The sequence below is a fragment of the Salvia hispanica genome, chromosome 3, assembly GCF_023119035.1.
Source record: "Salvia hispanica cultivar TCC Black 2014 chromosome 3, UniMelb_Shisp_WGS_1.0, whole genome shotgun sequence".
NCBI lineage: Eukaryota > Viridiplantae > Streptophyta > Magnoliopsida > Lamiales > Lamiaceae > Salvia > Salvia hispanica.
In genome coordinates this window covers 46,358,703-46,376,621 of record NC_062967.1, presented here as the reverse complement: position 1 = coordinate 46,376,621, position 17,919 = coordinate 46,358,703, and the positions used below count along the sequence as shown (strand labels likewise).

The window sequence follows — 17,919 nt, the reverse complement described above, 5'->3', positions numbered from 1 at the left end:
ATATAATTTATAGTAAACAATAACCTCGCTTAGAAAATTTTTCCACAAATTAGCACTTATACTTATTCTAGGTTATGAATTCAAAATCAAAAGATCCAAGATAAATTTATCAATCTCATGAATCTGATTTCCATTTTAGTTTTGAATCTCTAGGAGTATTACTTATTGATATACTTCCAAATATAATCATTTAATTCCCAACTTAGACTTTTAAATTTTATGTTCTTCCTCAATATTTTATCGCAATTCATGTTTAGAAAAAAACATAAGAGTGTGAAGGATTGCCTTGATTTTCCCTGAATGCCCGATCCCTCTTCGAGTTCTCCTTTAAATACCCTTTTTGAATTAAAGATGAACTTTATCTTTTTGCAAAAATGTAAAAGAATGAAGAAAGTGAGAAAAGTGAGTACTAGGAGTAGTATTTAGTTAAGTTCCTCTAGAATCTTCTATATATAGGATTATCTCCTTTATTGTATATTAGAGTATTTTAATAATGTCATTTTTCCATATTTTCTTACGAATTAATCTATACAATGATTCTAATAGTTAAATCTTATAAAATCTATAAAACCGTTATGAAATTTATTACTTACTCTTATTTATTACTACTTGCCAATAAACTCCAATTCGACGATTTTTCTATCTAAAATGTTCATTTCGACTAAGCCCTTTCTTTGGGGTGTTACACTCCAAATTAAATTGTCACGGATGATCGCGACTAGAGAAGAGTTAAAGAAGCGGATAAGAAAGGGGAAAACAATTGTATGCTTGGGATAACTTGAAATGATAGGAATAGCTTGAATAACTCACAGTATCATCTCAAAATGAATAGTATCTCATCAATACATGAACTCAAAAGAAATACTACCATTTAGCTGAAGCGTTCAAGAGCGAATGATGTCATCTATGAAGACACGACACATTAAGAATACTAGTATTTACACATGTGCTATGCACAGGACATAAGAGTTTCAAATAATTGATACAAAATATAATAAATATATAGAAAATATGAATTCAAAGCAATGTGATGATTCAAAAAAAAACATAAATATACTTATCTTGTCTCACTCTAAATGAAAAATTTACTACTCTCTAATGAATGAAATACATATAAAATTTTAATTTATAATCTAAATAGAGTAAAAATAATAATGTGACAATTCACACTATTCTTTATATTAAGAAGTTATACAAAATTTATAAGTTTGGATACAACATGTTTGGATCCTACTACAAAGTAATCACATTTTTTAAAAATTATATATTCATAATATTAACATAAAATAATTAATCACTCTTAATGTTCAATAACATAAAACCGGTTATGATAAAACAACATGATAATAATAAAATAGAGTAACTATCAATATGCAATTATCTCATATGGTTATTAATTTCAATGTTTATAACTTATTGTAGTAATATTTTATAAAACTAACTTTTTGCACTAAAACACACTACTACTATTCAAAAAGTAATGACTATGTTATCAATTAAAAAATCTGTTCTATAATCTCTACTATTACAACCTCTAATTCTATAGTCACACCCCACGTGATAGTTTTATGGTCAATCTTGGTCTTTTCAAAATTAAATTGAAGTGGCAAGGGACAATCGAATAAGTTTCTTCTATTAGACCATACGAAGTACTCTCTCCGTCTCAGATTTATAGTCACATTTTGCCATAAAAGTTCATCTCACCTTTAGAGCATCCGTAATGGGCGGCTAGCGACCGGCTAGCCGAACCATTGGAGTCGCCCAGCGCGAAATCGGCGAGCCGATCGGCGTGGGCTGGCCGATCGCTCGGCGCTGGCCGCCATTGTGGCGGCCCGATCGGCCAGCGCCGAATTTTGTTTTTTTTTAATTTTTTTAATTTTTGAAAAACTATATAAACGCGATTTTCTCTATCTCTAAATTTACGTACAAGAGCAACATCTAGCGATGGACAACAACAACTAGCCCAATACAAAATTAAGACCTAAAACGAAAATGTCAAGCAACAGCGAGACCCCCGTTCGGCTAGCGGCAAACTATAACAGATTCAAGGTGGCTCGTGTGTGGAAGCCCGGATTTTTTTTTATTATGTTATTTTTATGATTTTTAGTTAATGTGCTTTTTTTTATTTAAATAAAATTATTGAATTTTCCCGTATATGTCTCGTAAATTTAATTCCGTATTTTAATCGTAATTTTAATTCAGTAAATGTAGTATATTTTGAATTATTTTTATTGCGGCTAGCCTATGACTGGCCTAAATCTGATGTGGCAGGTAGATTTTTTAGTGTTGGTGACGTGGCAGGGGAGAGAATGGTTGGCCTATTGCTGGCCTAAGCACCATTACGGATGCTCTTATAGTCACATTTAGAACTTTTCATATTTGGACATAAAATTTTATCCCATTATTCACTAAAATTACACCCAAATGCCATTATCGAAATTAAAATAAATCAAAACAAAAATAAAAAACATAAAAGTCAAAATGGAATCCACCTTCAACCAACTCACCTCATTTATTACACACTCCAGCATCTCACTTCACCATTTCATTTCATTTATTACACACTCCACCTTTCATTTCATTAATTACACACTCCACCAATTCCTTAAAACTCGTGTCATAACTAAATGTGACTATAAATCTGAGACGGAGGGAGTAGTATTTAGTAGTACTCGTTTACGCTTAAAATCAATAAACATCTTCATTTTTTTATTAATGATGGTTTTATTTTTATTCCATCAAAAAATACTCTTAATTTAGATATTTTGCTATTTTCACTTCAATAAAAAATTTAATTACCAATAAAAATAATAAACAATGAAACTAAAATATAAACAATCTTGAAGCATGAACCAATCCACCCACCCCATTAATATGCAATAATAAACGCACAATTAATGAAAATAAAATTACAAATGCACACATTAACATTTCATTTCACACGCCTCCTTTATCCCTTCCGTCCCCATTATTCTTTCTGTAAATTTATCACAATTGCCCAAACATAATCTTAGGCTTCAAAATTTTCTAAAAAATTGTCGTCAGATCGAGGTGGATCTTTTTCTTCCTCCCTCAAGGAACCACGCCGGCGGCCCAGCGCAATACTCTCCCCTTCCCTACTCTCGATTACCCCTGCCTCCTCTCTCGACCGCCCTGCCTCCCCGGCCTTGAATCGCCGCCCGCACCACCTGCCTCCTCTCTCGACCTCCCTGCCTCGCCGACAATCCTTCCACCGGCGTCTGGCCTTTGACTCAACTTTCTTCAAGGTTTAATTTTTTGTTGTTGTAATACTCTTCTTGTAACTTGTGAATGGTGCTTATAGAGATGTAAATCTTGTTTGGAAATTCATTGCCTCTAATTGCATTGGACAATTATTTTGTCTAACAATTTATCTTCTTTTTCTTCAACTCAACCTCTTAGAATGACTAAGGGATAGATACTACAAAACTTCTCGCATACGCCAATTGGGAATATGGAAAGGTCATCTCAAACTGCAGCAAATGTTTTCGGAACAATTTTTTATTTATCAGTCTATTACACATCATCTTCCATTTTTCCTCCAAAAAGGATATTAAGATCTTTTCACCAAACTGTCACTTTAGATTAGTAAGATAAGATTAAAAGCAAACATAAATCTCCATAAGCTCTGTCACACCCATCACAGCTCAACTTACACATTTTTATGCATGGCTGAATACTTGATGTACTCAGTGAACATATGCCGAAATATTTTATTAAAAAAAAGGTACTCCGTATTTATCATGCTACCATTGAGTGACCTCGGGGTTTTAGCTTTGAAAATTCACGAGACACTAAAATCATTTCCATCGTAAAAGAATATGACTGTAGTCAAAGTTTCTATAGACGTCTACCATATCTGAACCATTGGGAAATATATTTGACCGTATTTAACTACAATCATTGGAATGAGGAATAGATAGTTGGGCCTTCTCAAAAGTAGCTTTCAAGTAAAAGAATTGGGCTAGTAAAATGAATTATGTCTCCTGCCCATATGCAAACTCCTTCTCCGTCATCGATATTACATGTCTCGTTCTTTGATTCCATTTGCATCTTTCACATTGGTCGTGAAGTTGAGTCCTTCAAACGTAAAAAGAATCCAGGCTTTAAAAAAATTCCAGCTACCATCCTATATTTTCGAGAATAAGTAAAAAAAATGATATGAAAAATTGGTTGTTAAATAAGTGGAATTAAGCAAAGGACCACGATTATTCTACTTTTAAGATTGTCATAATAAAAAATATAATGCAATGTAGTTGACATTTTAGTTTAAAAAATCAATTTTAGAGAGGATAATATGAAATTCAACATGAGTCAGTGCATACACTTACTTATTCTACGAAGTTGTGTTTAGCTGATGTAATCAAATTAATTCGTGTACCATACTAAATAAAGTGCTTTTAGGGAAATTTTGTTTTAAAGTTTTTTTTACATATGAGTAATATATGTTTATGTATAAGAATACACAGAATATTTTATACTAAAGAAATAAATTAAACTGAATCACATTAATTTCTTTTAGACATAAATAATAAAGATAAGACTAAATTAAACAATATCTTATAGATTTATGCATAAAATTACAATGATAAATTATGTGCATAGAACAGACCTTTGGCATAATCTAAAGCAACACCTTTAAGTCTAAAACAGCTACTATAATCTGTTTAGAATTTAAAAATGCTATTAGATTTTAGCAAAAGAAAAAGATCAGAACGAGCTTATAGGAATCAAATGATGTGCTAAGCATGACTACAAGAGTTGAAAATAACACATGTGAGCCTTAATTAGATTATTAGAAAAATAAAGCAAAACCTTGGTAGACTTAAGAATTAAGGAAATCAAGACACAAATTACTTACCATTTAAAAAGTGGACTCGAGTATCTTTCAAATTCATACTGTCTAGAATATTTATTATTTTCAGATAGAGAATAAGGGTGTAGTTGTTCACCATCCGCATCATTTAGGCTATTTATATATCTTCTAACAGTAGTCCAGTCAGTTGGTCCTAGTTCTTCATCATCCCTAAGATCACCAAAGGCTTCTATTGTCTTCTTTTGCATTTCATACTTTTTGTAATTCAAAATCCTTTATATTGACTTCCAAACCTGTTCTTTTCAAGTTAAATAGGTTTTATTTTGCTTTAGTTTTCATGAACACCACCATAACAAAATCTATTTTCTAACTAACTAAAGGATCTCTTCTCACTCTTGAGTTACAAGCTTAATTTTTTTTCTTGCTTTTTGTTCAAGTATGTATATATTATTGAATTACATGGGGGAAGTCATATCTGATTAACCTAATAAATCGATTTAACATATATTTTCCTACGCTCATCCATGAAGTCGTGGTATGTGATTTTCTTATATAAGTGGCACAAGTAGTAATTGGGCTATATTTTCAATTAAAACACACAAATCATAATAATCCCAATTAAGTGACCAAAGTTTAAGTAGATACACTTTATTAGCTAAGTAAAATGTCTTCTGTTACTGACTGAATATGGAACAATATTATACCTAATCAGGTGATGCTAAGAATAACCAAACACTATGAGTGATTACTGAGTTAGGACCAACTTATCATTAATTAGTTAAGGCTATCATAATAGGCATTGGTTGTGCTTGAATTGCAAAAAATTTCACAATTAATCATACCACCAGTTAACAATCGAATAAAATCGTTGGGCAGAGTTTGGTACGATGAGGCTATTTAAAATCTCATATTTTGTTAACTTAGTTGGAGTCGGACTTAAGGAAATGTTTGCTATTTCACTTAGTGTTATAGGGGAGTGATCAATTGCTAACTCATCATTTAATTGCTAACTACAATTAATTTAAGGCTATATGATTTTAGAAAACGTGTGGTCTACAATTTGCCACGTGTAATTTTCATTTTTATTAATTAAATCGAAAAAGATAAAAAAAAACTCCAAATTAAGGTTTTTGATGAAAATGTCAATATAGTGTTTCGAAAATACAATGCTTTGAGAATGTCAACACAATTTAGGATTGACATTGTATATGCTTTATATTGACATATTATCTTAGTTGCATTGACATTAACCTGTGTACAAAAAATACGAAAATTCTAGATTTTTTTTTTCAAATTTTGACATCGGAACATATGCATGTAGTATATCGTTGGAATCCTTATAAAATTATCTTTAATTTGATATATGTTATATGAATTTAAAGTATTGGGATTTCTTTTAAAAGTTAGTTATAACTAACTTGACATTAAGACCCCTATTTATATTTTTTGGAATTAATCATATGGCCTTATTGACGTTTTTTGTTGATCGTATTGACATTTGGTGGTTGATGATCTAGGCCTTTAATTTAAATATCTAATGGCTATTATTGAATTGTAGTTAGCAATTAAGCATTGAGTCAGCAATATAACACTCCCCTAGTGTTATAAATTATTTTTTAGTGTTAGACAAATCTACTGATAAGCATATAAGTTATGGAGTCCTAACATAACCCAAAACCATGGTCAAGGTAAAGGGTTAACTCCCACTTATGCTATTCCACAATTTCGAGCAGAACCGATTCGTATCGATTCGTATCAATCCATCCCTATTTAAAATAGGACGTCCACGGATGGCACAATTTGTCTATAATACAACCGTATGAGAGTGATCTTTGACTGCGCTCTTGTAATCTTTGAGTGCCTCTATATCATCGTCGTGTGATTCTCGAAAATACACACCGCCGAAAGCTAATACAAAGAGAAACAAATAATTAGTAGTATTAGATCAATAAAACATTAAATTTCATCAAAAAAATCTATTACATTAAATTTCATCGAAAAAATACATGACATTTTCAGTCTGTTTTCGGTCAACGTCTATGCACTATTAACCATTCTAAGGACGAAATCGTAAGTAGCAAAGATCTCAAAATCAATGACAAATTTCAAGCACCGTGCGAATTTCAAGCATTTCAAGCACCGTGCGAATTTCAAGTCATTTTGACACATGACATTTTCAGTCCGTTTTCGGTCATCTTCCTTATATTGTTAACCATTCTAAGGACAGACATGACGTAAGTAGCAAATATCTCAAAATCTATATATATCCTTTGTCTGTTATATTGGAACATCATTGTTCTCCAATTGCAATTGACAATGTCGATGTAAATGGTTCCATCTCGTCTCGCCGCAAAAAGTGGTCTCTTCTCGTCAATTTTAGAGAGAGATGAAGTGAAGAATTGAAAATGGTTCCGTCTCGTCTCGCCGCAAAAAGCATATCGCTATAGATCACCGAGCTGTGACGGAAGAGGAAAGTGAAGAGGGAGAGAGAATAGAGAAGCAGAGCTATGTCATTGAGGTAAGAGGACAAACACAAAATCGGGAGCCCTAATTTAAAAAAAATCTATTACCTTCTAGATAACGGGCAAGTCGGTCAATGTTGTCGGCGGTGCCTACATGGAGATCTTCGCCTGCCCAATCGGGGAAGACGAAGATGCAGATCAAAATGGCCATGATGCCGGCGACCCAGATAGCGATGAGGCGCAAGCACTCCCCTTTGAGTGTGGTGTCATCTGGACTCCATGACACCATTATCACGGTGAAACTGGCCATGAATGTTGAAAAGCACTCATCGAACATATCCTTGACTTTTGGAAAGAACCGGCAATACGTCGCGATTGTAACTGCAAATTAATTAGAGTTTTGTATTAGTACCTAGTGAATCTATTTGAACTAGCATTAGTGGACACCTGTCATTAACTTGTGGGTCCACTATATTGCATATATCTATTTCTATCTTTTATTTTTGTTAACAGTGAGAAAAAACATAAGAAAAGACAAAAAGGGAAAATAAAAAATGGTGACGTGGCTAAGTTGCTAACTTTGGCGCCCATTTGCCATATATAGAAATTTAAGAGCCACTGTATGGAGTAATAAATGTATGTACCTATGAAGGTGACAGACAGCCCGATCACGACCGAGTATTTATCCATCAAAGCGGCCGAATGGTGCATCCCATATCCCAGCGCAACGCCCAAACATGTCGCGAACAATCGGTTCAGTCCTTTCGCTAGCGTGGCTCCTGCAAAAATTGTTAAACACTACTAAGTAAGACCAACTGCATGGGTCACGCAATTGAAATGAGAAATCACTTACCCACGGTGTACTCAAATAAGGCCAGGATGGTCGTGATGCTCAATAATCCATCGGCGCTGGATGCCTGGAAGAAGACGTCGTGGTAGTGGATGTCATCTGGATTCCATGACACCACTATCACAGTGAAACTCGCCATGAATGCTGAAAAGCACTCATCAAACATATCCTTAACTTTTGGAAGGAACCGGCAAAATGTCGTGATTGTAACTGCAAATTAATTAGAGTTTTGTATTAGCACTCATCGAATTTGATTCAAACAAAAAGGGTTCGAATTTTACCAAAAAGTGGTCTCGTCGGTTTTATGTAAATGGTTCGAATTTGTTAAAGAGAGAACCCCCACAGCCATTTGAAATATATGTCATACACACAACTTATCTTGAAAAGTTGCACATTGAAAATTGAGGTGAAAATGGTGCCTATTATTTTGGTTTGACGGTTCGACACTAAGAATTAGTTCTGCCTATATCGCAACTCTGAAAAATAAATCCCAAAAAATAGTAAATCATCTTTTACGCCCCCTAAACGATGACAGATGGCTTCAAGCACCGTGCGAATTTCAAGTATTTCAAGTACCGTACGAATTTCACGTCATTCTGACACATGATATTTTCAGTCCATTTTCGGTCATCTTCCTTACAATGTTTACCATTCTAAGGAGGAAAATGACGTAAGTAGCAAAGATCTCAAAATCAATGGCTAATTTCAAGCATCGTGCAAATTTCAAGCATATCAAGCCGTGTGAATTTCAAGTAATTCTGACACATGACATTTTTAGTCCGTTTTCGGTTATCTTTCTTATATTGCTAACCATTCTAAGGACAACAATGACGTAAGTAGCCTTCTTTCTCCGATCGCTGCTAACATTTCTAATAGACGCATATGTATTCACATAGATGAAGTAAAGGATTTATAAAATCATATCCTCCATTCTTAGTTCATTGAATCATTTTTCTATTCAACGAAGTTAAAAAATAATTGAGTTATTTATATGTTACTCGTTTGCAATGTAGGATAAGAGGACCTCCTTTTTACATAGACATGACTTTCAACATATAAATACACTATAAATAAGTGTGACTATTACATAATTCATCTCTTAATTCTTGCATGCATTCCGATCTCATTCTTCTTCATAGATGGAAAGTAGTAAAATTAGCATGAGGTTGGATAACTCAAATATGTTAAGTCAGTCATTCCGTTAATGGCTGAAGCTCCACATCTTGAACAAGTATCAGCTTTGCTTTCCCACCATACTCCTCTGGCAGCACTTCCTCTCCAACTTCCCTAATGAATTCCTCTTGTTCCTCCTCGTTTGTCACAATCACAATCTGAAAGTATATGGAATGCCTGTTCAGTACTTCTAAACAAGATGTCTACTCTAAAACCAGATGATTAGGCCTTCCTCATTATGCCATTCTATACCTTTTCCAAAGTTGCTTTTTCAATGAAGCGTGAGACCAGTCTCCAAACACGCACGAAAAATCCAGGCATGTGTAGCAGGTAACATTTGGCTAGGCGCTCGGGATAATATGCCTATGCAGACGAATCATAATGAGACAATCAGTATACATATATATAGTAGTGATCGTACCAGAAAATACTTTAGTTTTACTACATGAAAAGATTTCAATCCAGAAAACAGTAACGGGAGCACTTACTTGCAAGAACTGAAAACAAGTGATTAAACCACGAGCATCAACGTTCTTGTAGCCAATCTGTTGTAGATCAAGAATGGCAATCAACTTCTCATTTCCTATTTCTTTGCCTCTAAAGCCACTGAAATGAAGGAAATGACTTAGATTTCAAAACATAGATTGTAGCCAAATGAATGTATTTCATGAAACATTGAATTTCTTTCATAACCACAAACAACTTAAAACCAACAGTAACGAATAACATTCATGGCCAGCAAAAAATGAACGAGGAATATACTATCATAGGCATAGACATAGTTAGTATGGCAACTCTCTTCTGAGTCATTTTCCTTCACCAGGCCAGCTACTGGGATGACTTGAAGAGAATTGCAAAATGAACTCAGTTACCAAATGTATGGTTTCCTTGCCCGGAGTTAACTGAAAACTATACCTTGCGATGGTTTTGTCAAGCAGGTGAACCACAAATTCTGCACCACGAGAAACGTTTGCATCAGTAACAAAGTTTTTTGGTCACCTTATTCAGTAAAGGGTTGGGTTCGGAAGGTATTGACCACCCATTAACCATTGTTTCGTTTAAGAATATATCTCGAAACTCATTCAATACAGCTATTGGTGTTTATCTTTCTGTGCAAAGTAGGTTTTTGGAGGCACTACAGCATATAAGTATACAATTACAAGAGGACACGACATTCCCAAAATAGATCATGATATGTATGTCTCATAACATGTGCTTATGTCTAGCAAAATCTCATCTTGTAAAAGCACTCAATTAGGCCCACATACCTATCCAACAATAGTCGACAATCGACATCCATTCAACAACCCTCTCTTAAACTCTCAACCAATGATCAGGACTACATTTTTTCCAAAGTTCAGCACATATTAATAAAAGGTATAGAAAGCTAGTCCAAAACAGCAACCTCCACCACCTATTCATGCACACGATACCAACTAATCGGCAAATAGCCTTATCATACCAAACCATCTATTAACAAAACAAGCCCAAAAAGTTCATCAAGATACCATTAGTAGGTGGTTAATAATTGATATTGTCTAAACATGAACATAGTAAACTTCTCCATAATTCTTTAACCCATCATCACCCTCCTAAGCAACAAAAGGATAACCTTAACTATGCATTAGGCCAGATCACAACACAAAAAGCTAGGAAAATGCATCACCCCAAACTCCATGATCAAATCAATACAAACCAAGAAATCAAATTAAAAAACCTAACAGCAAAAAAAAGTGACTAACTCTTAAATTGAAGTGCATCCTTGGAAGGATAATGTTTGTTAGCTTTGCAAATGAGCACAGGGTGCCCTTTTGTGGAGAGGCCCTGCAAAAATATCTTTTCTCCGCCGAGTTCATCTGGAATTTCAGATTCAGGGATGGAATTTAGGGGCACAAAGGAAGCCCTCCACTCCCGCCACTGCACAAACATCTTTGCAGTCTTGTCTATGTCGAATGATCTTGCAATCAAGAATCTCATCAAGGTTATATCCAAAAATGTCTGCACAAAATTGATTATCCCTTTTTGTCAAATAAAAAAGTTTTGATTTTTAACTTTGTGAGAGATGAAAGAGTACCTCAGTGGAAGAACCAAGATTGTGAACTGCTCTCCTCAGCTGGGCTACTGCAAGTTCTTCATTTTGGTCCATTTCTTGCTCTTACACTTCTACAAGCACCCAGTCTGTGAGAAAACAAGAGAGGGAGAGAGAGCAGAGACGGTTGGAATGAGTAATCCTCTTCGTTTTATTGCCAAAATTGCCAATAATCTCCATACACATACACATGGAGTAATATATACCAGTATTGTACGTTAAGCCAATGTCCCTGCAAAATGTTAAAAAATTATTTTGATTTTTCTTTCATTTTATGTTTTTTTGTGGGGCGGAATAAAGAGTGGAGTGTCATTTACATCTACCAATGAAAGACTGAATAGTCTTATTCAAAATTAATTGTGTTTATTTCGTGATAATTTTCTCTCTTTTTTGTCTAATTGTAAGGACTAACGACGTGCGATTTAGATTGATCACTTACCCAAAATATTGAATTCAAATAAATACTATTACTTGCGTCTAAATAAAACTCTATTTCCAATGCAATAAAAATTGAGTAAAATAAAATCAGAGTATAGGGATAGTAATAATTTATAAGTATTTATTGTTTTGGAGGAATGATATGCTACCTCTCCACGTGTTTAAATTAATTGGTTTTTTAAACTTTGAATTGTGCCGGTATGGTTATTGTGTTCAATATTATTGTGTTCAGGGTTATTGTGTTCAATATTATTGACAAACGTAAATAATGATCATAATCACTCTCTAAAGTCATTAAGTCAGACGGTATATCACACGTAACTACGATATTTCTTTATGTTTACAAACAAAAAAATACCCAGCTAACTTAATGCAATTTCTTTTTAGATACTGAATTTAAGAATATGAAGTGTATATTTATTTCTCCCTCTCTATTCTGGGTTTGAGGTAGTGACTTGTGAGCATAGCTGCAATCGTTACCGATTGTCATGCAGATGAGAGAATACACTGACAACATCTACGTAAATTGGTTCAATTTGATTGGAAACAAAAAAAAATATTATATCAAATCAAATAATACACACTTGATATGTGTGTGTGTGCATATAAATTGTTAGGGAGATTTAGAATATTGAATAATACGGATAATCTGAAAGTCGTGATGATATCACTTTCAGATCAAATCAATTTCGGTGTATCTACCAAAATATTTGATCGGATACAATTCAGAAAATTCAGAACAATTATATGTTGATGTTCGAAAAGTATATAGAACCAAAAGAATCGATCAGATTTTGAAGAAGATGAACCAGTGCATTTGTAGATGAACCAGTGCATTTGTTAAGGGAAAAAACCGAATTAACTGTTTTTCAAAAAGTTTCCAAAATTGCAAACAACTAGTCCTTTGACTTTCAGAAATTACATTTTCGGATAAATTTCTTACACAGCCAGGGGCTCTGCCCCTTGGACCCCACTACACCGGGGCGTTGCCCCCGGAACCCCGTCCATCATAATGAATTCAAATAAGCGTGCACTCCGTACTTCCATACTTATATGATGTATCATTATGATAATACTGATCAATCAAATTAACCCAATTACACTAAAATATCCAACATAAATAATGTATACACACATTTGTAAAATTGTATTGTACTCTCTCTTTGCTCTTGACAAAAATTTGTGTCCCTCTGTTTCTAATATGGCAATTAACTTAACATTTGGTTATTTCATTTGAAAAAAAACGCATAGATGATAGACTCAATCACATATATATGCTTATCAAAAGTGTAGTACAAAGATCAATAGTTTAAGTACATAGAAAATAAAATGATTCACTTCATTAGTAAGCAGATTTTACTGATGAGTCACCATTACATCTCTGTATATGTATATATGATCATCTTCATCCTCATTAATTTGTTTTGACATATTGCTTTGCAGTAGAATGAAGGGTTATAGGCATGCGTTAGAGTGGCGATGGAGAGAGACTATGATCAAGTGATCAATAGAGATTTTTCTTCCGAAGGCTTATCGAGTTGAAAATCTTGAAGAAGGGTGAATTTAGCTCGCCCACCGTACTCTTCTGGCAAGGCGTCCGCGCCAACTTCCCTGATCAATGCACGTCGTTCTTCTTCATTCGAGACTATCACAATCTGCAGTGGATGCCTCAAACTTAATGGTCTAGTATGTGAAAATCATTTGTTGTAGTGAAAATGAGGCCATTTGCTCTTCATAAACATGGGAATGAAGTACCTTTTCTAAAGTAGCCTTCTCAAGAAAGCGCGAAACCAGTCTCCAGACGCGCACAAAAAACCCGGGCATGTTTAGCAGGTAACACTTTGATAAGCGCTCCGGGTAATAATCCTACACAGACAAGGAGAGTGCTCACTTTATCAGAATAGGCAATAGTTTTTGGCCTAAACAAATTGATCAATATAAAGGAAAGCTTAATTGAGCATTGAATCAGTTTGTTTGAGAGCTTACTTGCAAGAACTGAAAGCCAGTGATCAATCCACGAATGTCTATGTTTTTGTATGCAAGCTTTTGCAGATCAAGAACGGCAACCAACTTCTCGTTTCCTACTTCTTTGTCTCTAAAGCCACTGCAATCAACAGATGCACAAATCTGAATCAGAACACGTGCATTTAGATCACTTGCAATAGCTATTACAATGCCTATGTTTTGCAAGACTCAAAGCTACATAGCTGAGTTTCCTACATAATTGGTCATCACATTACCTTGCAATAACCTTGTCCAGCAGATGAACCACAAATTCTGCAAGACACAAAAAAATTAGCATCACAAGTCTATCTGCATAACCACAAAACCTTACAATATGCACATCAATTGTCTTAGGCATCTAGTAGAAAAAAAATATATCATGTATATTAGGATTAGGCTAATTCTACAAATACACAACAACATATACTTTGAAGAACTCATTTAGATCATTATCAAATACAGATACTCTCATGTTGCAACCAAAATATTATCAAAATTACAAAGAGATAACAAGCATGAAACAAGAAAGGCAAAAAAAAAAATGCATACTCTTGAATTGGAGAGGATCCTTGCCAGGTACATGCCTGTGGACTTTGACAGCAACAACAGGGTTACCTCTTGCTGAAAGCCCCTGCAAAAATATTTTATTCTGTTGCAGCTCAGCAGTAACTTCAGAGTCGGGAATGTAACCGAGGGGCACAAACGAAGCCCTCCAATTCCGCCACTGCACAAACATCTTCGCAGCCTTGTCTATGTCGAATGATCTTGCCACCAAGAATCTGATCAGAGTTATCTCTCCAAATCCCTGCAATCAATCACCACATGTTCATCATTTTTATGATTCCACCTCATCTAATTTTATTGTTATTAGTTATTACCTCTGTGGTAGAACCTTGCTTGTGAACAGCTCTCCTCAGCTGGGCTACTGCAAGCTCCTCCTTCTGGTTCATTTTGATGGAGTTTGACAAGAAATGGATGTATGTAGCTGTTATAAATAAAATTGATCAAATTGAATACTACACATAGAGAAGGTGGTGAGTTTTGACCGAAGAAACACATCATATAATATGACTATATGAGTGTACATTATGATTCTTGGCGTTAGATACCATTATTATAAATATTCAAGTCAAAGAAAATATTGTTGTTCAATTTTCTATTTTGGTGACCAGAACTGACCGCTGTTTTAGCAATATATTTTCTGCAACGTAATTATTGTCATAACTGAATGGTTGAGAAAAAAGGAATTTTTTTTTTTTTATGTTGTGCAAAAAAGGTTTTATTTTTTTCAATTTTGTATTTTTTAAATTTCTGTTACAGGACGGCTTTGTACATCAAATAAAGTAAAATTAACGATTTTTTGATAATTCAATATAATGAGTCAATGACATTAAAAATTCAACAGAATCTGTTCTTAAGGTCCATTGTGGCAGCTTAATTTATTGCTCCGTCATCGTGGTGTTAATTAAAAAAATAAAATAATTGATGAGTCAATTTTGATTTCGTGAGAGAGACATTTTGTGCAAAATGTTGTTATATTTACGCTGTTCTATATTAGTACTATTAAAATATTTGTACGAATGATGGTTGATAAAGTTTTTAAAATGATAATGATAAACAATCAACAGATTTCAACTGAAACGCTGGAGTCATAGTGATTGATTAATATATTAGCAAATAGCTAAATTAGTTAATAATCTAATCAAAATATCTCTCAAGTACAAATAATTAGATATTTTAGCCTAGTAATGTTTGTTAAAAGTGGAGTAGCTATTAGTTTAGTAGTACTCTGAATATTTTAAATATACTAAATCATTTAATGTCCCTTAAATTTTCCACCAAATTTCCTGTCAGTCTATGACCGATGTTTACTTTTATTCATTTCAAAAGAAAATATTTTCGTTTGGTTTCTTTTACTGAAACGTGTTTGGTTCTTAATTTCACATCTAAAATATTTCATGATTGTCATCTCATATTCCAAATATACAAATAACTTATAAATATATGTTGATAAACTCGATGTCATGAAATCTCTCTTAGTAACTAGTACTCGTAACAAAAATAATACTCCCTTCGTCTCACTTAATATGTCCATTTTTTAATATGTCCATTTTTTCTTTTTAGTTTGTCTCACTTAAAATGTCTACTTTCTATATTTGAAAATAAATCTCTCTCCTCTTTCATCATTAAAATATTCAACTATATTTTTCTCTCTACATATTCCACCTAAAATTCTATATCACTCAAAAATATGAACATCTTAAATGGGACGGAAAAATACTATCGATAACATACGGTGTTCATAGTCAAGAGAAGTGAAAGAAATAGCTCTAAATTTCCAATACTACTTAAGTCGCCAACTTTTAAATTTTTTTTGCTTTGACTATGTTTAGACGGAGAGTTTTCCCATATGCTGGAGAATATTATAAATATGAATTTTAATAAATAAATATAAATTCCCCTCTAAAATTAACGGATTCAGTGGTGTCCCTTGGATAGAATTGAAAAAAAAAAAAGGACAAAGTACTAAGTTATATTTCTACTACATACTTTAGTCAATAGTGAATAGGCATCTAAAGCATGGAAGAAAAATAATAAAGTCAAGTTTGCTTCTGATTATTTAAAGAACCAAACAACACCGTTACTGATTATTTAAACTGGGTTAAATTAACCAAAAATAAAATACTTAAGCTCGTGATTCGCTTTGATTTTGTATATGGATTTTCGATATTATTTTTTTCAAAATACACAAAATATACGTATTTATTATTATAATCTTCACAATTTAAAATTAACCATTGACCTATAATACCAAACCACATCGAAATCATGTTAGTTTTGATTTAATCGTTTTGTCATGTTGCAAGAAATGTAAAGTTTATGTGTTTTGGGTAATAAGAGCATCCGCAATGGTTAATAGGCCAGCCATAGGCCAGCCCATTTCTCTCCTCTGCCACGTCAGCAACACTAAAAAAACCACCTGCCACGTCGATTTAGGCCAGCCATAGGCCAGCCGCAATAAAAACAATTCAAAATATACTACATTTACGGAATTAAAATTGCGATATACGGAATTAAATTTACGACACATATACGGAAAAAATAATCCATTCCATTAAAAAAAAAAAGTACAAAGATTTTTAAAAAAAAGTACATGATTTTTTTTAAAAAAAAAAGGGCTTCAACACCCGAGCCCCGCCACTCTCTACTCCTCATCGCCGTCGCCGTCGCCCTCCTCGTCTCCGCCGCCGCTGCCGCCACCCGTGGTATCCGAGCCCACGTCGGAACCCCCCAGCCGTGACCTCGCCATCTCTAAATCAGCACGCATGCTCTCGAGCATCTCGTAAAGAAACCTCTTCTCCGTGGGGTCAGTGGCGTTCTTCCACTCTCGGAAGACCTGTAACATCTGAGCCCGCGTTTGGTTACGCGAATGGAGAGCGCGTACTCATCCTCCGTCCACTCCCCCGGCCAGTGGCAGCGGGCTGCGATGACGAACCCACCGCCTTGCCCTTCCCTTCCCCCTCGTCTTCTTCCGCGGCTGCGGCCGGCGGCGTCGCTGGAACGGGGAGTATCATCGTCCCCGAGATCGATCCCATATCATGCAATGACAGAAGGTCATCGCCCGAGAACTGCGTCTGGGGTCCGACGTGTGAGACGAAGCCGTCAAGAAATCAAGCGAGGGCCGATGCCCCGCGTCCCTCCCCAGACCTCCTCGGTGACCCCCCGGCATCCCGGGATGGATACCGTGCGGCATCCCCCCCCACATCCCCGCCACATCATCCCCATCATTCGCTTTCTGCAAAGATTTATTCGTCGTCAGACTGTATACCCTCACCGGCGCTGGACCGCCTTCACAAGCCTCGCTTCATCCTCGCATCCCCACGGCGCATACCCCCCGGTTCCCCCATCGCACCCTACGCACTAGCCATCATCCCCATCATTATCAATTTGGTCATTAACATTATCATTTTGATTATTTGGTTCCCCACAAATAAACTCGGACCCGAATCGGTCCTCACTTAACAGATCCGTCAAAAAATAGACGGTGATTGCAATTTGACTATATTAA

The 17,919-nt window shown here is 34.8% G+C and overlaps 3 protein-coding genes across 3 annotated transcripts; all 3 read right to left on the bottom strand.

Moving 5' to 3' along the window:
• Positions 1-4,039: 4,039 nt before the first annotated feature.
• LOC125210334 (aluminum-activated malate transporter 8-like) lies at positions 4,040-8,285 on the bottom strand. The gene is made up of 5 exons (XM_048109891.1): positions 8,150-8,285; positions 7,941-8,075; positions 7,405-7,677; positions 4,631-4,681; positions 4,040-4,098 (listed from the first exon to the last, which is right to left on the bottom strand). Exons 1-5 carry the CDS (start codon positions 8,283-8,285, stop codon positions 4,040-4,042), a joined length of 654 nt encoding a protein of 217 aa, XP_047965848.1.
• Positions 8,286-9,156: 871 nt separating this feature from the next.
• LOC125215733 (phosphatidylinositol transfer protein 3-like) lies at positions 9,157-11,598 on the bottom strand. Its single transcript, XM_048117261.1, has 6 exons — positions 11,394-11,598; positions 11,062-11,317; positions 10,235-10,271; positions 9,808-9,925; positions 9,572-9,682; positions 9,157-9,477 (listed from the first exon to the last, which is right to left on the bottom strand). Exons 1-6 carry the CDS (start codon positions 11,463-11,465, stop codon positions 9,340-9,342), a joined length of 732 nt encoding a protein of 243 aa, XP_047973218.1. The 5' UTR covers positions 11,466-11,598; the 3' UTR covers positions 9,157-9,339.
• A 1,500-nt stretch (positions 11,599-13,098) lies between these two features.
• Positions 13,099-14,909, bottom strand: LOC125215581 (sec14 cytosolic factor-like). Its single transcript, XM_048117035.1, has 6 exons — positions 14,729-14,909; positions 14,400-14,655; positions 14,087-14,123; positions 13,833-13,950; positions 13,602-13,712; positions 13,099-13,501 (listed from the first exon to the last, which is right to left on the bottom strand). Exons 1-6 carry the CDS (start codon positions 14,798-14,800, stop codon positions 13,343-13,345), a joined length of 753 nt encoding a protein of 250 aa, XP_047972992.1. The 5' UTR covers positions 14,801-14,909; the 3' UTR covers positions 13,099-13,342.
• Positions 14,910-17,919: the final 3,010 nt, after the last annotated feature.

What these genes read in the sequence shown, in the direction of transcription:
- LOC125210334 (XM_048109891.1), bottom strand. Translation starts at nt 8,285, where the DNA reads ATGGCGAGTTTCACTGTGATAGTGGTGTCATGGAATCCAGATGACATC. An exon ending in CTTATTTGAGTACACCGTGG is followed by an intron (nt 8,076 to 8,149) that starts GTAAGTGATTTC and finishes CAATTTTTGCAG; the next exon opens with GAGCCACGCTAGCGAAAGGA. An exon ending in GCTGTCTGTCACCTTCATAG is followed by an intron (nt 7,678 to 7,940) that starts GTACATACATTT and finishes ATTAATTTGCAG; the next exon opens with TTACAATCGCGACGTATTGC.
- LOC125215733 (XM_048117261.1), bottom strand. Translation starts at nt 11,465, where the DNA reads ATGGACCAAAATGAAGAACTTGCAGTAGCCCAGCTGAGGAGAGCAGTT. An exon ending in GGATGCACTTCAATTTAAGA is followed by an intron (nt 10,272 to 11,061) that starts GTTAGTCACTTT and finishes CTCGTGGTGCAG; the next exon opens with AATTTGTGGTTCACCTGCTT. An exon ending in AAAAAGCAACTTTGGAAAAG is followed by an intron (nt 9,478 to 9,571) that starts GTATAGAATGGC and finishes ATATACTTTCAG; the next exon opens with ATTGTGATTGTGACAAACGA.
- LOC125215581 (XM_048117035.1), bottom strand. Translation starts at nt 14,800, where the DNA reads ATGAACCAGAAGGAGGAGCTTGCAGTAGCCCAGCTGAGGAGAGCTGTT. An exon ending in AGCAAGGTTCTACCACAGAG is followed by an intron (nt 14,656 to 14,728) that starts GTAATAACTAAT and finishes GATTGATTGCAG; the next exon opens with GGATTTGGAGAGATAACTCT. An exon ending in AGAAGGCTACTTTAGAAAAG is followed by an intron (nt 13,502 to 13,601) that starts GTACTTCATTCC and finishes CATCCACTGCAG; the next exon opens with ATTGTGATAGTCTCGAATGA.